The following is a 14,849-nucleotide window of genomic DNA, read 5'->3' as shown; positions in this document are numbered from 1 at the left end:
TAAGTCCTTAAAAATAAGGCCTCACATGGCCTAGCCCAAGATGCTGTGTCCTTGGTTGTCCTCACCGAGTCGGCTCATGTTATGCTGAACAACGCTTCCCAGAGTCAAAAACAGATTCGAGTTGCACCACTCTATCCAGAACTTTTTTCAATGATGCGTAGCTTCACTCTCTTCTTGAACTCCTCTAGCAACAAACCCCTGTGCTGCAACTCTGGCCTCTCTGCTGCTTTCTACTGGCCAGATCATATATTACATCACAAATCTCCAACAATATAGTAAACTGTGATTAACCCTTACAACAATGAGCCACCATGGGCAACATGGTTGCTTAGTGGTTAGCACTGCAGCTTTGCAGCACTGGGGTCCTGGGTTCAAATCCCTCCAAGGACAGCATCTGCAAAGAGTTTGCATGTTCTCCCCATGTTTGCTTGGGTTTCCTCTGGATACTCAAGTTTCCGCCCACATTCCAAAGACATACTGATAGGGAATTTAGATTGCAAGGCCCAATGGGGACAGTGCTCATAATTACTGTAAAGCACTGTGGCATTAATGGCACTATATAAGTGAGTAAAATAAATAAATAAGACAAACGTATACATACAATAAATGTTTTATTGATACACAACTACACAATAAAAATAAAATGTAAAACTTAATATTAAAAACAATGAAAGCAAGATGAGGCCAATGGGAAACATGAAATAGTAAAAATAAGAAAGCAATATGAAGTGATGATAATATGTATAGGCTATTGTAGCTGTTTTTGTTCTGACCCAAAGTCAGATATGCCAGATCACCAGTGAGGCCGAATTGAGAGATTAGACCCTCCAATATAACAAGCACTCAGAGAAAAGACTACACACAGGTCATGAACAAATCAATTTCTGTTTATTCACACAAAGAATATGATCTCTTATACCATTTACAAGCAATGCAACTCAATGTAGCCTTGTAACCCCCCCATTGCCCAGGTCATGATGAATTTATTCACCTTGTCCTCATAACATGTTTTTGCAGAAATCAGCAGAATATTTCATATGAGTTAAGAAGCATAAAATCCTTGACTGCGAGACTATGAGGATGAATAATTCTAAACAAAGCATAAAACAGAGATAGAGAACAGACAGAAATGTAAAAAATATAGAGAAATAGAGCAGAGAGGAAATATATTAACCCTTCTACTGTATATCAAGGCACATATAGATATCCACAAGATTAGTTACAATGCAATTCTACGAGTTAGATATATATAGAGATTTGGTGCAATGTAATGCATGAAAGTAAAATAAATAGTGAAAAGATAAAAACGCATTATATAATCAAACATATAAAAAAAAAATAACAATAAAATGTGCTACCAAAACAGCCTCTACCTCTGACCCCAACGCGCATTTAGGCTAAGTGCCCACGAAGCAGAAATGCTCCAGATTTTTTCTGCATCTCCCTGGCAGGAAAAACTCAGGTGGATTGTATATGTGTTTTTCCTGCTAGGTAGAAGAGTTTGTGAAGTGTTTTTGCATGCATTACCACATGCGGGTTGTAATGCGCTTTTCCAAGCGATTTTAGCATCACTTGGAAAAGTGCTTGACAACTTGGTCACACTATATAAATCCATGTAACTGGCATGGATTTATATAGTGTGACCAAGTTACGATGCTGCAAATGCAGCATCAATAGTAAAAAAAAGAATGAAATGGTGAAAAATAAAAATAAAACATTATACTCACCTTCCGATGGCCCCCGGTCTCTTTCTCCGGTGTCTTCAACGGCTCACGGTGGTGTAAAAGGACCTATCGATGACGACAGGTCACATGACTGAATGATGTCATCGAAGGTCCTTTTACACCACCGCGAGCCGCCAAAGACATCGGACGCACCATACAGGAGACCGGGGGCCATCAGAAGGTGAGTAAAATGTTTTTTTCAATTTTAATTCTTTTTGAACTACAGGTACTATGGTACCCGGGTCTGGAGGAGAGTCTCCTGTTCTCCAGACCCGGGTACCATCCGTGCATTGAATCGCTTAATATCCGCATGTGTACATGTACTCATGCGGATATTATGCGATTCAATGCAAGTCAATGGCGGCAATTACGCAGCGTTTCCACAACATTAATGGACATGCTGCGGATTTTTCTGCACTGATAATCCGCAGCGGAAATTTCCGCAGCATGTGCACAGCACATGCGGATTATCATTGGGGACCATGGGGCACGTATTACCACACGTTTTTTAAGCTTTCTCGCTGCGGAAATTCTGCAGCAAAAATGCTTGAAAAACACATAGTGGGCACACAGCCTTAGACCCTACTTCATCTGGGAGTCTTTCCTTCCTCCTTCTAATAATGCAAAGCAGCCTAAAGACACGCCCCTAGGGAACCCTATGAGTCACGCTTCCTTGTAAAAAAACATAAAAATTTGCACTAAATATAAAGACCCATACCTCTGGAACTGTATGGCGGAATTAAAAAATAAAAGAAAAGAATACCCAGGGAACAGAGGGAGTAAAAGAATAACACAAACTGTCCACTTTCGACCTGGTGACAGGTTCTCATTACTGCTATTGTTCATGGGGATTTGTGACACATAGTGTAAGTAAAACATTCATTTTGTGTAATTATAATAAGTTTACAGTTTTTATCGGCCAGTCAGACTTTAGCTTCAGTATTACTCACTGACTTTTTTGGTATTTGTTCATAGTATCTTCCTACTGGTTTAATGTTCTTTAGGTTTTAATTGCAGGGCTCTTAAATTCATTATTTCCCTTCACAAATAAATATAGTTAATTAAATAAAATAAGAATAAAATTCTGGCTTACCACAGCGGCAATAAGGGGAAGCTTATTGCAAATTTATACAAAATACTAAATAAATAAATCTATCTGCTGCAAACTTGCCAGAGTGGCAGCTGCAAGAAGACAGTATTTCCTACCAATTACCTTTATGGCTTCATAGCTGCCTCTTCCATGTGATGACTAAGCTGGAAGTTCAGTAAAGTAGGCAACTCCATTAAGTGCTCCTCTGCATTTTTAAAGCTTTTACATATATTTTTCCCTTGTACCCTAAGTTCTTTATACCTTAGTAATGCACTAATAAACATTGATAGATGTATTACAAATGATATCTTCTGGGGGACTTCTAGTCCGGTCTAGGCTAGTCTAGTCGAGTCAGGTATAGTTGTTGATTGGCCTATTATCTTATCAGAAGTAAAGCCTATATCCACAGAATAGTTGCTAAATCCCTGATGGAATGGATAACCCACTACTTGGTCGGCGCCCCATGATCACTAAAATGGGGCACTCCTCAGTGAGGAGGAGTTTGAATTAATTGTCCATCGAACCTGCACAGTTCTGCTCCACCCAATGTATTTGGAACCGATGGTGACAGCTGAGTATGGGGCTGAGTGATATTATCTGCGATTAGTGGACAACCTGTATTTTAGCCCCAGTAATCTAGACAAGCAACATGAATAATAAAAATAATAACCAAAGCATGTCAGTGTTCCTCAGGCTGTAAGATTAACCTTACTCTAATGAGGTCAAACTAATGGAATCACTGCAGTTTAGCCTCAGCCAAGAATGAAAACAATGAAAAGCAAGGCATGAATAAAGCTAACCGTCAGCTGAATTGTCTTGCTCATTTCTATTGAGACATTATTACAAAACCAAGCCTGTGTAAATTATTTTACATTTCCGTGGCATATCGAAACACACTATGTACATGTGAAATATATCACATGAAGCAGAGGGTCAGGATTTCTATTCCCGACACTAGTAGGAAAACTATGAATTATTCATTGGGAAAGATATACAAATACTTTACACTTAACATATGTATTGTGGGTATAATGCTAGATGTATCTGTCAGATTAGATAATCTACATAGTACGTCAGTCTGTACACACATAGAACCTGCATCAGTGTTAAACCAATGAGGGGAAACTCTAAACAATCACCCCATTCTAATTCTGCATCTGGTCCAAATGATGATTTTTAATTGTATTGTTGTTTCTCTTATTTTAACACACCTTTTTAAAGTGGTTATCTTAAAGGAGACATTATCACTAGATCATATGCTCTATGCCAAAACACTGATTCGGAGAGGCAGTAGTGCTGTGCCATTTCTTCTAAATTCATATTCTATCTTGCTTCTTGCCCTATAACACTGGTATACATTGATTTTGGTGCGAACAATGTCTGAACAGTTTTATATTCAGTTTATGGTACTGCTGAATGCTGATTAAGACTATGACTTCAGTTTTGCCAGATTGGCTGTAGTTTCTGACATATTTAATAGTTAATTACAGTAGAATGTGGGCTCTAAAAAGTCACTTTTGTAGCACTGTAAGCCTACAAATTGAAATACAAAATAATTATATGGGATATTTCATTACCTAAGACACTGTTAAAGAGTCAAAGGACAGTCCAAAATACCAAAAGCTAATGCATCTGTTATATCACACATTGGGGAAATGCATTATTATCATGGATGAATTATCTCAAATACTAGAACGAATTCAGCAAAATTAATGGGATTTTTGAATTCAGCACCCTCAAAATATCCTAAATCCATTCAAAAATCTTGGCACTTGAAAACAACTATTTTTTTATATACCTGTGAATTATCCATGGCCAAGCATGCCCAGGAAAAAAACAGTATGGAGTAAAAAGGAGACTGAAAGTGGTGCAGGATACATAAGTCACTCTTGTTAAAGGGAATCTTTCACCAGGTTTTCCCCATATAATGTACGACCAGGTCCTTTAAGCCATATGTTACAGCATACTAGAATGTTGTATGTCTGTCTCCAATCCACTATGCAAGGCACAAAAGAGACCTTTTACTATACTCACAGATGGCGCGGTCTGATGGGCGTCTCTGGTCTTGATCCAGTGCCTCTTCTTTTCTTACAATTGCCGTCCTCCTTCCCAGCTTCTTGTGGATGACGCGTCCTATGTCATTCACAGTGTCCTCCATCGCTCTCCTGTGCAGGTGCACTTCTATCTACCCTGCTGAGGGCAGAGCAAAGTATTGTAATGCGCATGGGCCAGGAAAGGCTAAAGACCGAGAAGAAGACCTGTAGGACAAGCCAGCACATGCGCACTACAGTGCTATGCTCCACCCTCAGTAGGGTGAAGAGAGGGGCGCCTGCGCAGGAGAGCAATAGAAGACACTGTGTGGATGCGTAGGATGCGTCACCCACACGAAGCAGGGAAAGAGGAAGAGAGGAGGCGCTGGATGAAGACAAGAGACGCCCATTGGACCAGATTGCACCATTTGAATATAATAAAGGGCTTTGCGTAGGGGGATTGGGGACATACATACAGCTTACTAGAATGCTGTAAAAGAGGACTTAAAGAAGCTGACCGTATTTTATATGGGGATAATTGGTGACAGGTTCCCTTTAAATGGGGGCTCAAGGGCAGTTTGGTAGATGAGGCTTACGACCACCATGAATCTTCATATTATTTGTAGAACAGTATTGTTAAGCCATTGTGTACTACTATTATTATTTATTTTATAGCTTCAGTATTATTTAATAATGTAATATTTAGACACTGTACAATATATTATGTATGTTATGTTATGTTACTAGCATTTATAGTATTATTATTGATATTATTTATTTATTTTAATTCCAGGGTCATGTACATGGAGAAAGAGTTTACATACATAAAATACAAAGCAAATAAAATTGCCATGAACTAACAGTTACACACAGGTACAGAGAGGGAGAGCTCCTTGCCCTCATTGGCTTACACTCTACATGGTATGGGGTGGGGGCGGACACAGACAGAAGAGGGCTCCTGTGCAAGAACAGTATATGGGCCCTTTACAGTCCAGTAGCTCATCGTAATGCAACCCTTTATGTGTGCGATAGTAGCTGATTATTATTATGGAGGTGGAATTGGGTGACTTCACAGGCTACACTAATGGTATGTTCGCCCCTGGTAAGGCGGAAGGAGACATCAGATCTGGGGGTTAACAGCTGCTCAACTGGTAATGAGGCAATAGAACAATTATTGAAAGTTTTGGACTTTTCTGAAGAGGTGGGTTTTCGGGATGCGCTTGAAGGCTACATTTGTGGGAGACAATATGATATGCTGTGATAGAATATACCAAAGTATAGAGGAAAAACCTAGAAGACAATTATGTGATGAGCCAACAAGAGGAAAGCAAGGAAGAAGATGTACTGAGGATCTGTGATTACATGTGGGATGGGACCGAGAGATTAGGTCACACATGTATAAAATGGACAGTATAGATGGCCTTGATTTTCTAACTAACTTCTCTGGGTAGTGAAAAGCCAGTAAAGGGATTGGTAGAGGGCAAAGGCAGAGGCGTGGAGAATGGAGCAGTGGATCAACTGGATATCAGATTTGCGCATGGATTGAAGAGATGCAGGGGTTTTAGATGCGAGTCACATAGAAGGTTGTTGCAGTAGTCTAGGTGGGAAATGGTGAGGGCACGTATAAATATTTTGATCACTAAGAGATGAGGAAAGGGCATATACGAATAATGTTTTTTGAATTATGGACAGCGGGAAATGCTAACAAATATTTGAACTACTGAACAAGAGTTGAAGGGTACGCTGACTTTATGCAAGGATTAATAGTTACTGTAAGGTATGATGATTTGAGCGCTGTATGACAATATATCACATGATGGATGTCTGCAGAAAGTACCATATCACCCAACATAAGGCCAGCTTTGGTGGAGGGGCCTATTGGTATGCACCAAACCCTGTTTAGTGTTAAGACAGGTGCAAGAAAAAAAGAAGGTTGTACAGGCAGCTTGATAATTCATTCAGTACAAGTTGCAACCACGTGGTGATAGAATAAAATGTCGAGGTGCAAAGCAATATGGTGTAAAATAGAGTTCTATATTTTCAAAGAATACAGTGTATAAATCAATGGGTAGGGTGGATGGTTGGTTTTAGTATTAATTTAAAAAAAACAATGAACAGATAAGCTGCATACACTTTGTAAACTACGTAATTTTAAAGTTCTCCAAAAGATCAGAGAGGTGTTCAAAAGAGAGTTCTCCTTAGAAGTCCCCTCAGTAACCTCTCTGAGTGGTAGAAATTGAATTTAATGTATTGCATAGTACTGTATGTAGTACTATATACTACTAAATGTGGGCATTATATGCCCTCACGCTGTTTAGCTCAAGCCCCTTCAAGAAAAAATCCTTAAGGTGTCAATTCTTGGAATCCAAGAGACTTCTGTGAAAATAAGACAATCAGTAATACATATGGTAAAGATAAGCTGAATACAATACACATCTGAGTCAGTGACTACTGCAAGTGTTAGCGCAAAAAGAGAAGGAACTTGACAAATAATTCAGATCACATAGGGGTCAAAGCACACATTAAATCTAAAACATCACAAATCAGGTTGACATTGAATTATACAATATTTGCTATTGTTTTACACTCATCAACATTGAAATTGAAACACCAAGAAGGAAAGGCAGAGGACTTATGGAAATCACAGAATGGATAGACATTTTAAGGATATGCAAATGAAAAAAGAATGGAAACTAAATTTTCAAAACATCTCTATTTATTTAGTATCCAGTATGAGCTCCAAGAACAGAAATGCACTCACTTACACGTCTTGGCTGCTATCAATGAGTTTATTAATGAATGAAATATCACAATTTTAAAGGAAATCTTGAAATATTCCAGTTTATTGGACAAGAATTAAGCCTACCATACACATTAGATGGCTGGCAGCTAAACGCTAGTTTGGCCAAATGTTCAGCTGACACGTAATCAGATGTGTTCTCTATGAAAGATCCAGGAGAACAAAAGAATTGACAGTCCAAAATCAGAACTTTAACTCTACCAGCAATCACTTGTCTGGGACCCCGATACACAGTAGACTGTTGGTCAAAAGCGCTGATATCAGCAGGTGCTGCCAACATTAACCTAATGTGTATGGGGGGCTTTCATATGATGATTCTTACTGTTTACTGTCATTGGAGTGTCATTGAAAGACATGAGAGTTAATGACAGTTCTATTATACCACCTAAGGCTTAGATGAGGCACTATCCACTAACTATAGTATACAGTATACACAGATAATGCTTTGTGTGTATCTTCTTGGTCACTTTCTGCATTCTGGGGGAGAGAACTGATTCCTATTAATTTTGACTACTATAAAGTATACTTACCCTGCTACTTTGTCCGTAAAAACAATACTGGATGGAAGTCCATGTCCCTAACTAGATAGTAGATGGGGATCTCATTGTCAAGATGTCAGAGCACCTACATTGATGATCAACATTTTATAAAAAAAAAAAATATTCCAAATTTAAAAAATATATACAATCCCTTCTTTTCCTAAAAAAAACGTTTTCCATTGTATTGTGTAAGTGTATTAAAAAATAATACTTACATACATCAGAATTATTGTGTGATAGACAACGTAAAATAAAACTGCGAAACAATGGCTGATTTGGTGTTTCTACTCCTCACTCGTCCCGCCCCCCAAAAAAAGTTTAGAATCACCACAACTCCTAAGGTTGTGTCTTCACAGGAACATTTAAACCTGCTTTAAGCTTTCACTGCTAGGAACATATGCAATACTTAGATATTGGGCTTACAGTGGGGAAAAAAGTATTTAGTCAGCAACCATTTGTGCAAGTTCTCCAACTTAAAAAGATGAAAGAGGCCTGTAATTGACATCATAGGTAGACCTCAACTATGAGAGACAAAATGAGAAAACAAATCCTGAAAATCACATTGTCTGATTTGGAAAGAATTTTTTTTCAAATTTTGGTGGAAAATAAGTATTTGGTCAATTACAAACAAGCAAGATTTCTGGCTCTCACAGACCTGTAACTTCTTCTTTAAGAGGCTCCTCTGTCCTCCACTCATTACCTGTAGTTCTGGCACCTGTGTGAACTTTTTATCAGTATAAAAGACAGCTGTCCACAACCTCAAACAGTCACTCTCCAAACTCCACTATGGTGAAGACCAAAGAGATGTCGAAGGACACCAGAAACAAAATTGTAGCCCTGCACCAGGCTGGGAAGACTGAATCTGCAATAGGCAAGCAGCTTGGTGTGAAGAAATCAACTGTGGGAGCCATAATTAGAAAATGGAAGACATACAAGACCACTGATTATCTCCCTCGATCTGGGGCTCCACACAAGATCTCACCCCATGGGGTCAAAATGATCTCAAGAACAGTGAGCAAAAATCCCATAACCACATGGGGGTACCAAGTGAATGACCTGCAGAGAGCTGGGACCAAGGTTACACAGGCCACCATCAGTAACACACTACGCCGCCAGGGACTCAGATGCTGCAGTGCCAGACATGTCCCTCTTCTTAAGCCATTACATGTCCGGGCCCGTCTGAAGTTTGCTAAAGAGCATTTGGATGATCCAGAAGAGTATTGGGAGAATGTCATGAGGCCAGATGAAACCAAAGTATAACTGTTTGGTAGAAAGACAACTCGTCGTATTTGGAGTAGAAAGTATGCTGAGTTGCATCCAAAGAACACCATACCTACTGTGAAGCATGGGGGTGGCAGCATCATGCTTTGGGGCTGTTTCTGTGCCAAGGGACCAGGACGACTGATCCATGTACATGAAAGAATGAATGGGGCCATGTATCGTGAGATTTTGAGTGCAAACCTCCTTCCATCAGCAAGGGCATTGAAGCTGAAATGTGGCTGGGTCTTTCAGCATGACAATGATCCCAAGCACACCGCCAGGGAAACGAAGGAATGGCTCTATAAGAAGCATTTCAAGGTCCTGGAATGGCCTAGCCAGTCTCCAGATCTAAACCCTATAGAAAACCTTTGGAGGGAGTTGAAAGTCCGTGTTCCCAGTGACAGCCCCAAAACATCACTGCTCTAGATGAGATCTGCATAGAGGAATGGGCTAACATACCAGCAACAGTGTGTGCCAACTTTGTGAAGAATTACAGAAAATGTTTGACCTCTGTCATTGCCAACAAAGGACATATAGCAAAGTATTGAGATGAACTTTTGTAGGTCACCAAATACTTATTTTCCACCAAAATTTGAAAAAAAATTCTTTCCAAATCAGACAATGTGATTTTCAGGATTTGTTTTCTCATTTTGTCTCTCATAGTTGAGGTCTACTTATGATGTCAATTACAGGCCTCTCTCATCTTTTTAAGTTGGAGAACTTGCACAATTGGTGGCTGACTAATTACTTTTTTCCCTACTGTATATTAAAGTCTTGAATCTTAGCCTTTAAATGACACTTGAATCAATATTCTGGGTGCAATATAAAAGCTGAAACACTTTGGAGGGCAGCATAAAAAGTTTTATTTTCTTTTCTTATTCTCCATGTCTGTCATTGAGGAACTGAAGTTTGTTATCCTCAACTCTCCTCCTCTACAGCCACCCAATGACCTAAGGAGAAAAGTACAGAAACATCTCTTCATGTTATCACCCTCTCTTGCCAGCAGAAGGAGTTCTGTGCTTCCTGATTAACTCATTGGTGGGGGGTTTCTGCTGAAGGAGTGAGAAGACTAGTTTGATCACATGCAATCTCACTCTTTCACCTAATTAAGACATTTGTCAACTGAAAGTTTATTGTTATCTGGATCGAAGATATCTAGTTTTGAAAATGTCGAAAATTTAGTTCTTATAAATGTGATAATATATGTATTGGCAGTATGGAACAAATGACAAGACCTATGCACATGTTGATCTTAGAATTATTTTTTTTGTGCTTTTCAAAAAGCAAAAGGATTATTTTAATCAAGAAATATTAAAGGGAAATTGTCTGCAAGTTTTTGCTATTTAATCTGAGAGCGGCATAATGTCAAAGCAGAGAGCCTGATTACAGTGATGTGTCACTTACTCAGCAGATTGCTGTAGTTTCAATACAATCAGTGCTTTATGAGCAGGACATTATTGCTCCAGGACTAGGTGTCACATGGAAGTTTGTGAGGCTAATCTCAGTTCCCCGCCCCCACCACTGATTAGCAGTTTGCTGACAATTCTCAGTGTACACAGGAAGCTGCCAATCTGTGGTGTGGGGGCGGGGTTATACACAGCTCAGTATTCAGAGCACTGCTACATCTACAGCAGAGAAAACAGGAATTGTACTAAAACTGCACCAAGCTGCCCAGTAAGTGATATATCGCTGGAATCAGTGTATTTGCCCCTAAATCATACAGCTCTCATATACATAGAAAAAACCTGATCACAGATTCCCTTTAAGAACATTTTTTTATAATATAAGTAGTACATTCTTCTAATTTTCAAAAAATGTTTGGAATCATTAGAAACATTTTAAATGAATCACCTTAACTCTGTTATGAAAATAATTCTTACTTCTGGTTTTCTCTTCTCTTTGTTTTTTTTCTAGGTATCTCAATGCCAATTCCTGTTATTGGCCTTCAGGATGACTCCAGAGTTTTTGTAAACGGAAGCTGTGTGTTGAATGACGAAAATTTTGTACTCGTGGGATCCTTTGTGGCATTTTTTATTCCACTTATCATAATGGTATTTACTTACTGCTTGACCATTCAGGTTCTTCAAAGACAGGCTACTGTATTCATGTATGAAGAAGTGCCAAAACAGAGGAAGAACAGCAATAGTGGCATAAAAAAAGACAGCAACACAGAAAATATTTCAATGATACAAAATCACGAGGCAGCGTCTCACTTAAACTCTCCGGTCAACAAAGAAGCGGCACTCTTTCGAAAGGGAACAATGCAATCAATAAACAATGAACGCCGGGCTTCGAAAGTCCTTGGCATAGTCTTCTTTTTGTTTCTTATCATGTGGTGTCCATTTTTCATCACAAACATCATGTCTGTACTTTGTAAAGAAGCCTGTGATAAAGACCTCATGGTAGAACTTCTGAATGTATTTGTTTGGGTTGGTTATGTTTCTTCGGGAATCAACCCATTAGTCTACACACTTTTTAATAGAACATACCGAAGAGCTTTTTCCAACTACATCCGATGCCGATATAACAAAAGCAAAAGGACAGTGATTCAACAAAATCAATGCCATCATAATGCAGCATCCACTGTCTTGTACGGCAAGGACCTTAATTTAAACCATTACAGGAATGGCAATGAACTTACTAGCATGGAAATGGATGAGACAGAGGAGGCAATAGAATTGCAAGCCGGGACTTCAGAATTATCATTAAACAGTTCTAATGTCGTAAGTGAACGAGTTAGCTGTGTTTGAAGGAAGGTCCAATGAACCTTCGCTCTTAGGCCAGTTTCAAACGTTTGTGTTAAATAAAAATATATGTTATATGTTATGTCGAATTCAGAATGATGAGAATTATGTAAATATTTGTTCATAAAAAGAAAAGAAAAAAAACAAACTTTTTTTTAAGACATTTCTGCGGTCCAGTGCTTCAGTCCAATGATCCATGTATTGGTTCATTTTCGAATAGAAAAATAGACAAAATAGTGAATATTTTGGTTCGATAATTGGCAGAATGTGACGGCCATCTCTTTAACTGCATGATAAATCTGCTTCAAATAAATCATAGGTTGATATGCTAAAGATATTAAACAACTGCATAAACAAAATGATTCATTAAAAGGAGAATCAATCGAAGTACCCATCACTGCTTAGACTATGTCTGTTTTCCTTGATTTTTCAGACTGATGCCTTTTTTGAAATTAAGAATTTGGGGTTCTATTTTTTATTTCTGGATGCGTATTTCAATGTGTAGTAAGGGTAATAAAAGTTATTGGAGCAAATGTGTAGCCAGCATTATAGTCAAGCATAGCCCTTACCATGTGCTGTAGCACTTATGGGAGGCTACTTTCCCCATGACTGAAGGTAATCTAGCCTAGTCTGTAGGATACCTGTAGCTAGAGGGTTTAAATGTCAGGCAATCAGACCATGGTGTCAAGTAGAGCTAGTCATACACCTTACATAGCTGTAGGCTAAATAACCAATGGCATTGCTACCAACACCCATACATGGCTTAATGTACATGTATTCACAATGGGGAGACAATCTGCTGCTACCTGATGAAGTCTTACCTCCTATCAAAACAGGATATGTTAAAATCCAGCATTCCTGCACCTTCTTTTTTCAGTCATCGGACTCCTGACATGTTAGATTGTTAACCACTCCTGCGAAATTGGAAGGTCAAGCCAGCATTCCTCTAATGTGTATGGCCCAACTTAACTAAAGACCTGCCTACATTTTTAAAAGATTCCCAAATGTAAGCGTGACTTCCCATAGAAAAGTACTACAAATGACACGTGGTACATGGGAGCCCCAATAAAAAGGTTCAGTTTCTACAAAATGTATCTGCCTAGCTCAAATAAATGCATAGTTATTTTATTTCCTTACTTAAAAGGAATATTTCACTAGATTTTTGCAGCCTAAGCTGCGATGTGTCACTGATTCCAGCGATGTGTCACTGATTGGGCAACTTGATTCAATGTTGGTAAAATCACTGTATAATCAGCAGCAGATTGTCCTTATAGAACTAGTTGGCCTGCTGCTAATTAATCCAACATATTCATGAGCTTTCTATAACCCCGTCCACATTACTGATTGGCAGTTTTCTGCCTATGCACAGTGTACACATAAAACTGCTAATCAGTGGTGTGGGCGGGGTTATACAGAGCTCAGCATTCAGAGAACTGCTAGATCAGCAGCAGATAAATACTGTGATTTTATCAAAAAATCTGCAGCAATCAATCCAGTAAGTAATATATCCTTGGAATCAGGGACTCTGTCCCTACATCATGCTGCTCCCAGATGGGATAGAAAAAAACAAATTCCCTTTATGAGTTATAGAGGTTGTCCACTACTATACAGCATGCCCCCCCCCATCGATGTGAACAGTGGAAATAAGATTTTTAGCAAATACCTTGCACTGTCAATCTTGCATGTGAGTGGCGCTATCGCTGACCGCTCACAGGCATCACGTGACCCCCGGCTGATGTCACGTCAAGTTCCGGCTGCATCTGGGCGTGACACAGTGATGCGTTCCCCGCTGATTGATGGGTTGTGGGTGGGATTTCACCGCACGTCACAGCCCAGCATCCACCTCGCACTTTCCCAATGAATGAGGAGAGGGAAAGCATGCGGTAGATGGTGGGTGTGACGAGTGGGGAAAACCCCACCCACAACCCATAAATTAGTGGGGAGCGCATCACTGTGTCACGCCCGGCTGATTGATGGGTTGACATGATGCCTGTGAGCGGTCAGCGAGAGCGCCACTCACTGGCAAGATTGACAGTGCAAGGTATTTACAAAAAATCTTATTTCCACTGTCTACATCAATGGGGGGGGGGGCATACTCTATAGTAGGGGACAAACGCTTTAACAAAAGCAGAGTGAAATTTTATTCCGAGGCTTGCCTTTGGACCATATGGTTTGTTGTTATGAGTGGGGCTACATTGACTCTTAACATCCTATGGGACTTTAAAATCTCCCTTTCAATTTTACAGCATAAATGCATTTTTTAGATTAGAAGAAAACCTGTCTAACAATTTTGCACACAATTTCAATTTCTCATGATACAAACTCAGTGATAGACTATAGCGGTGGCCTGTGAGCTTGAAAATGAACCATAAAAATAAAAATCCTTCCGTTATGGTGAACCATAAGTATTTGATAATAATATACTGTAATTCTTTAATGTCTATAGAAATCCTTTTGGCATCCTGTGCATCTTGTGCACTTGTTCATGTGTCATATTAACACGGTAAAATCTGGAATGTTCTTGCAGGTTTACACTTAATATATTCCAGGCAGCTCTTTCGTAAGTACCTACCATAGTGGTCCAAGAAGAACTGATGAACCTACAACATCAAATTCACAGTGATCATGATAAAGAGGTGTCAGAACACAGAGTGTATTCCAA

The 14,849-nt window shown here is 39.2% G+C and overlaps 1 protein-coding gene across 1 annotated transcript in view; it reads left to right on the top strand.

Moving 5' to 3' along the window:
- The window catches only part of LOC141154852 (5-hydroxytryptamine receptor 2A-like), a 773,101-nt gene extending 759,293 nt beyond the window's left edge, over nt 1-13,808 (top strand). The window contains exon 6 of the mRNA XM_073641357.1: nt 11,358-13,808. Within this exon, the coding sequence (XP_073497458.1) occupies nt 11,358-12,193 (836 nt within the window). The 3' untranslated portion in view covers nt 12,194-13,808. The remainder of the gene's footprint in view (nt 1-11,357) is intronic.
- The last annotated feature ends 1,041 nt before the right edge of the window (nt 13,809-14,849 follow it).

Source organism: Phyllobates terribilis, unplaced genomic scaffold (genome assembly GCF_046119375.1).
Source record: "Phyllobates terribilis strain yellow unplaced genomic scaffold, ASM4611937v1 Scaffold_7__3_contigs__length_470593459, whole genome shotgun sequence".
NCBI classification, from domain to species: Eukaryota; Metazoa; Chordata; class Amphibia; order Anura; family Dendrobatidae; genus Phyllobates; species Phyllobates terribilis.
This window is presented reverse-complemented; position numbering and strand designations above follow the sequence as displayed.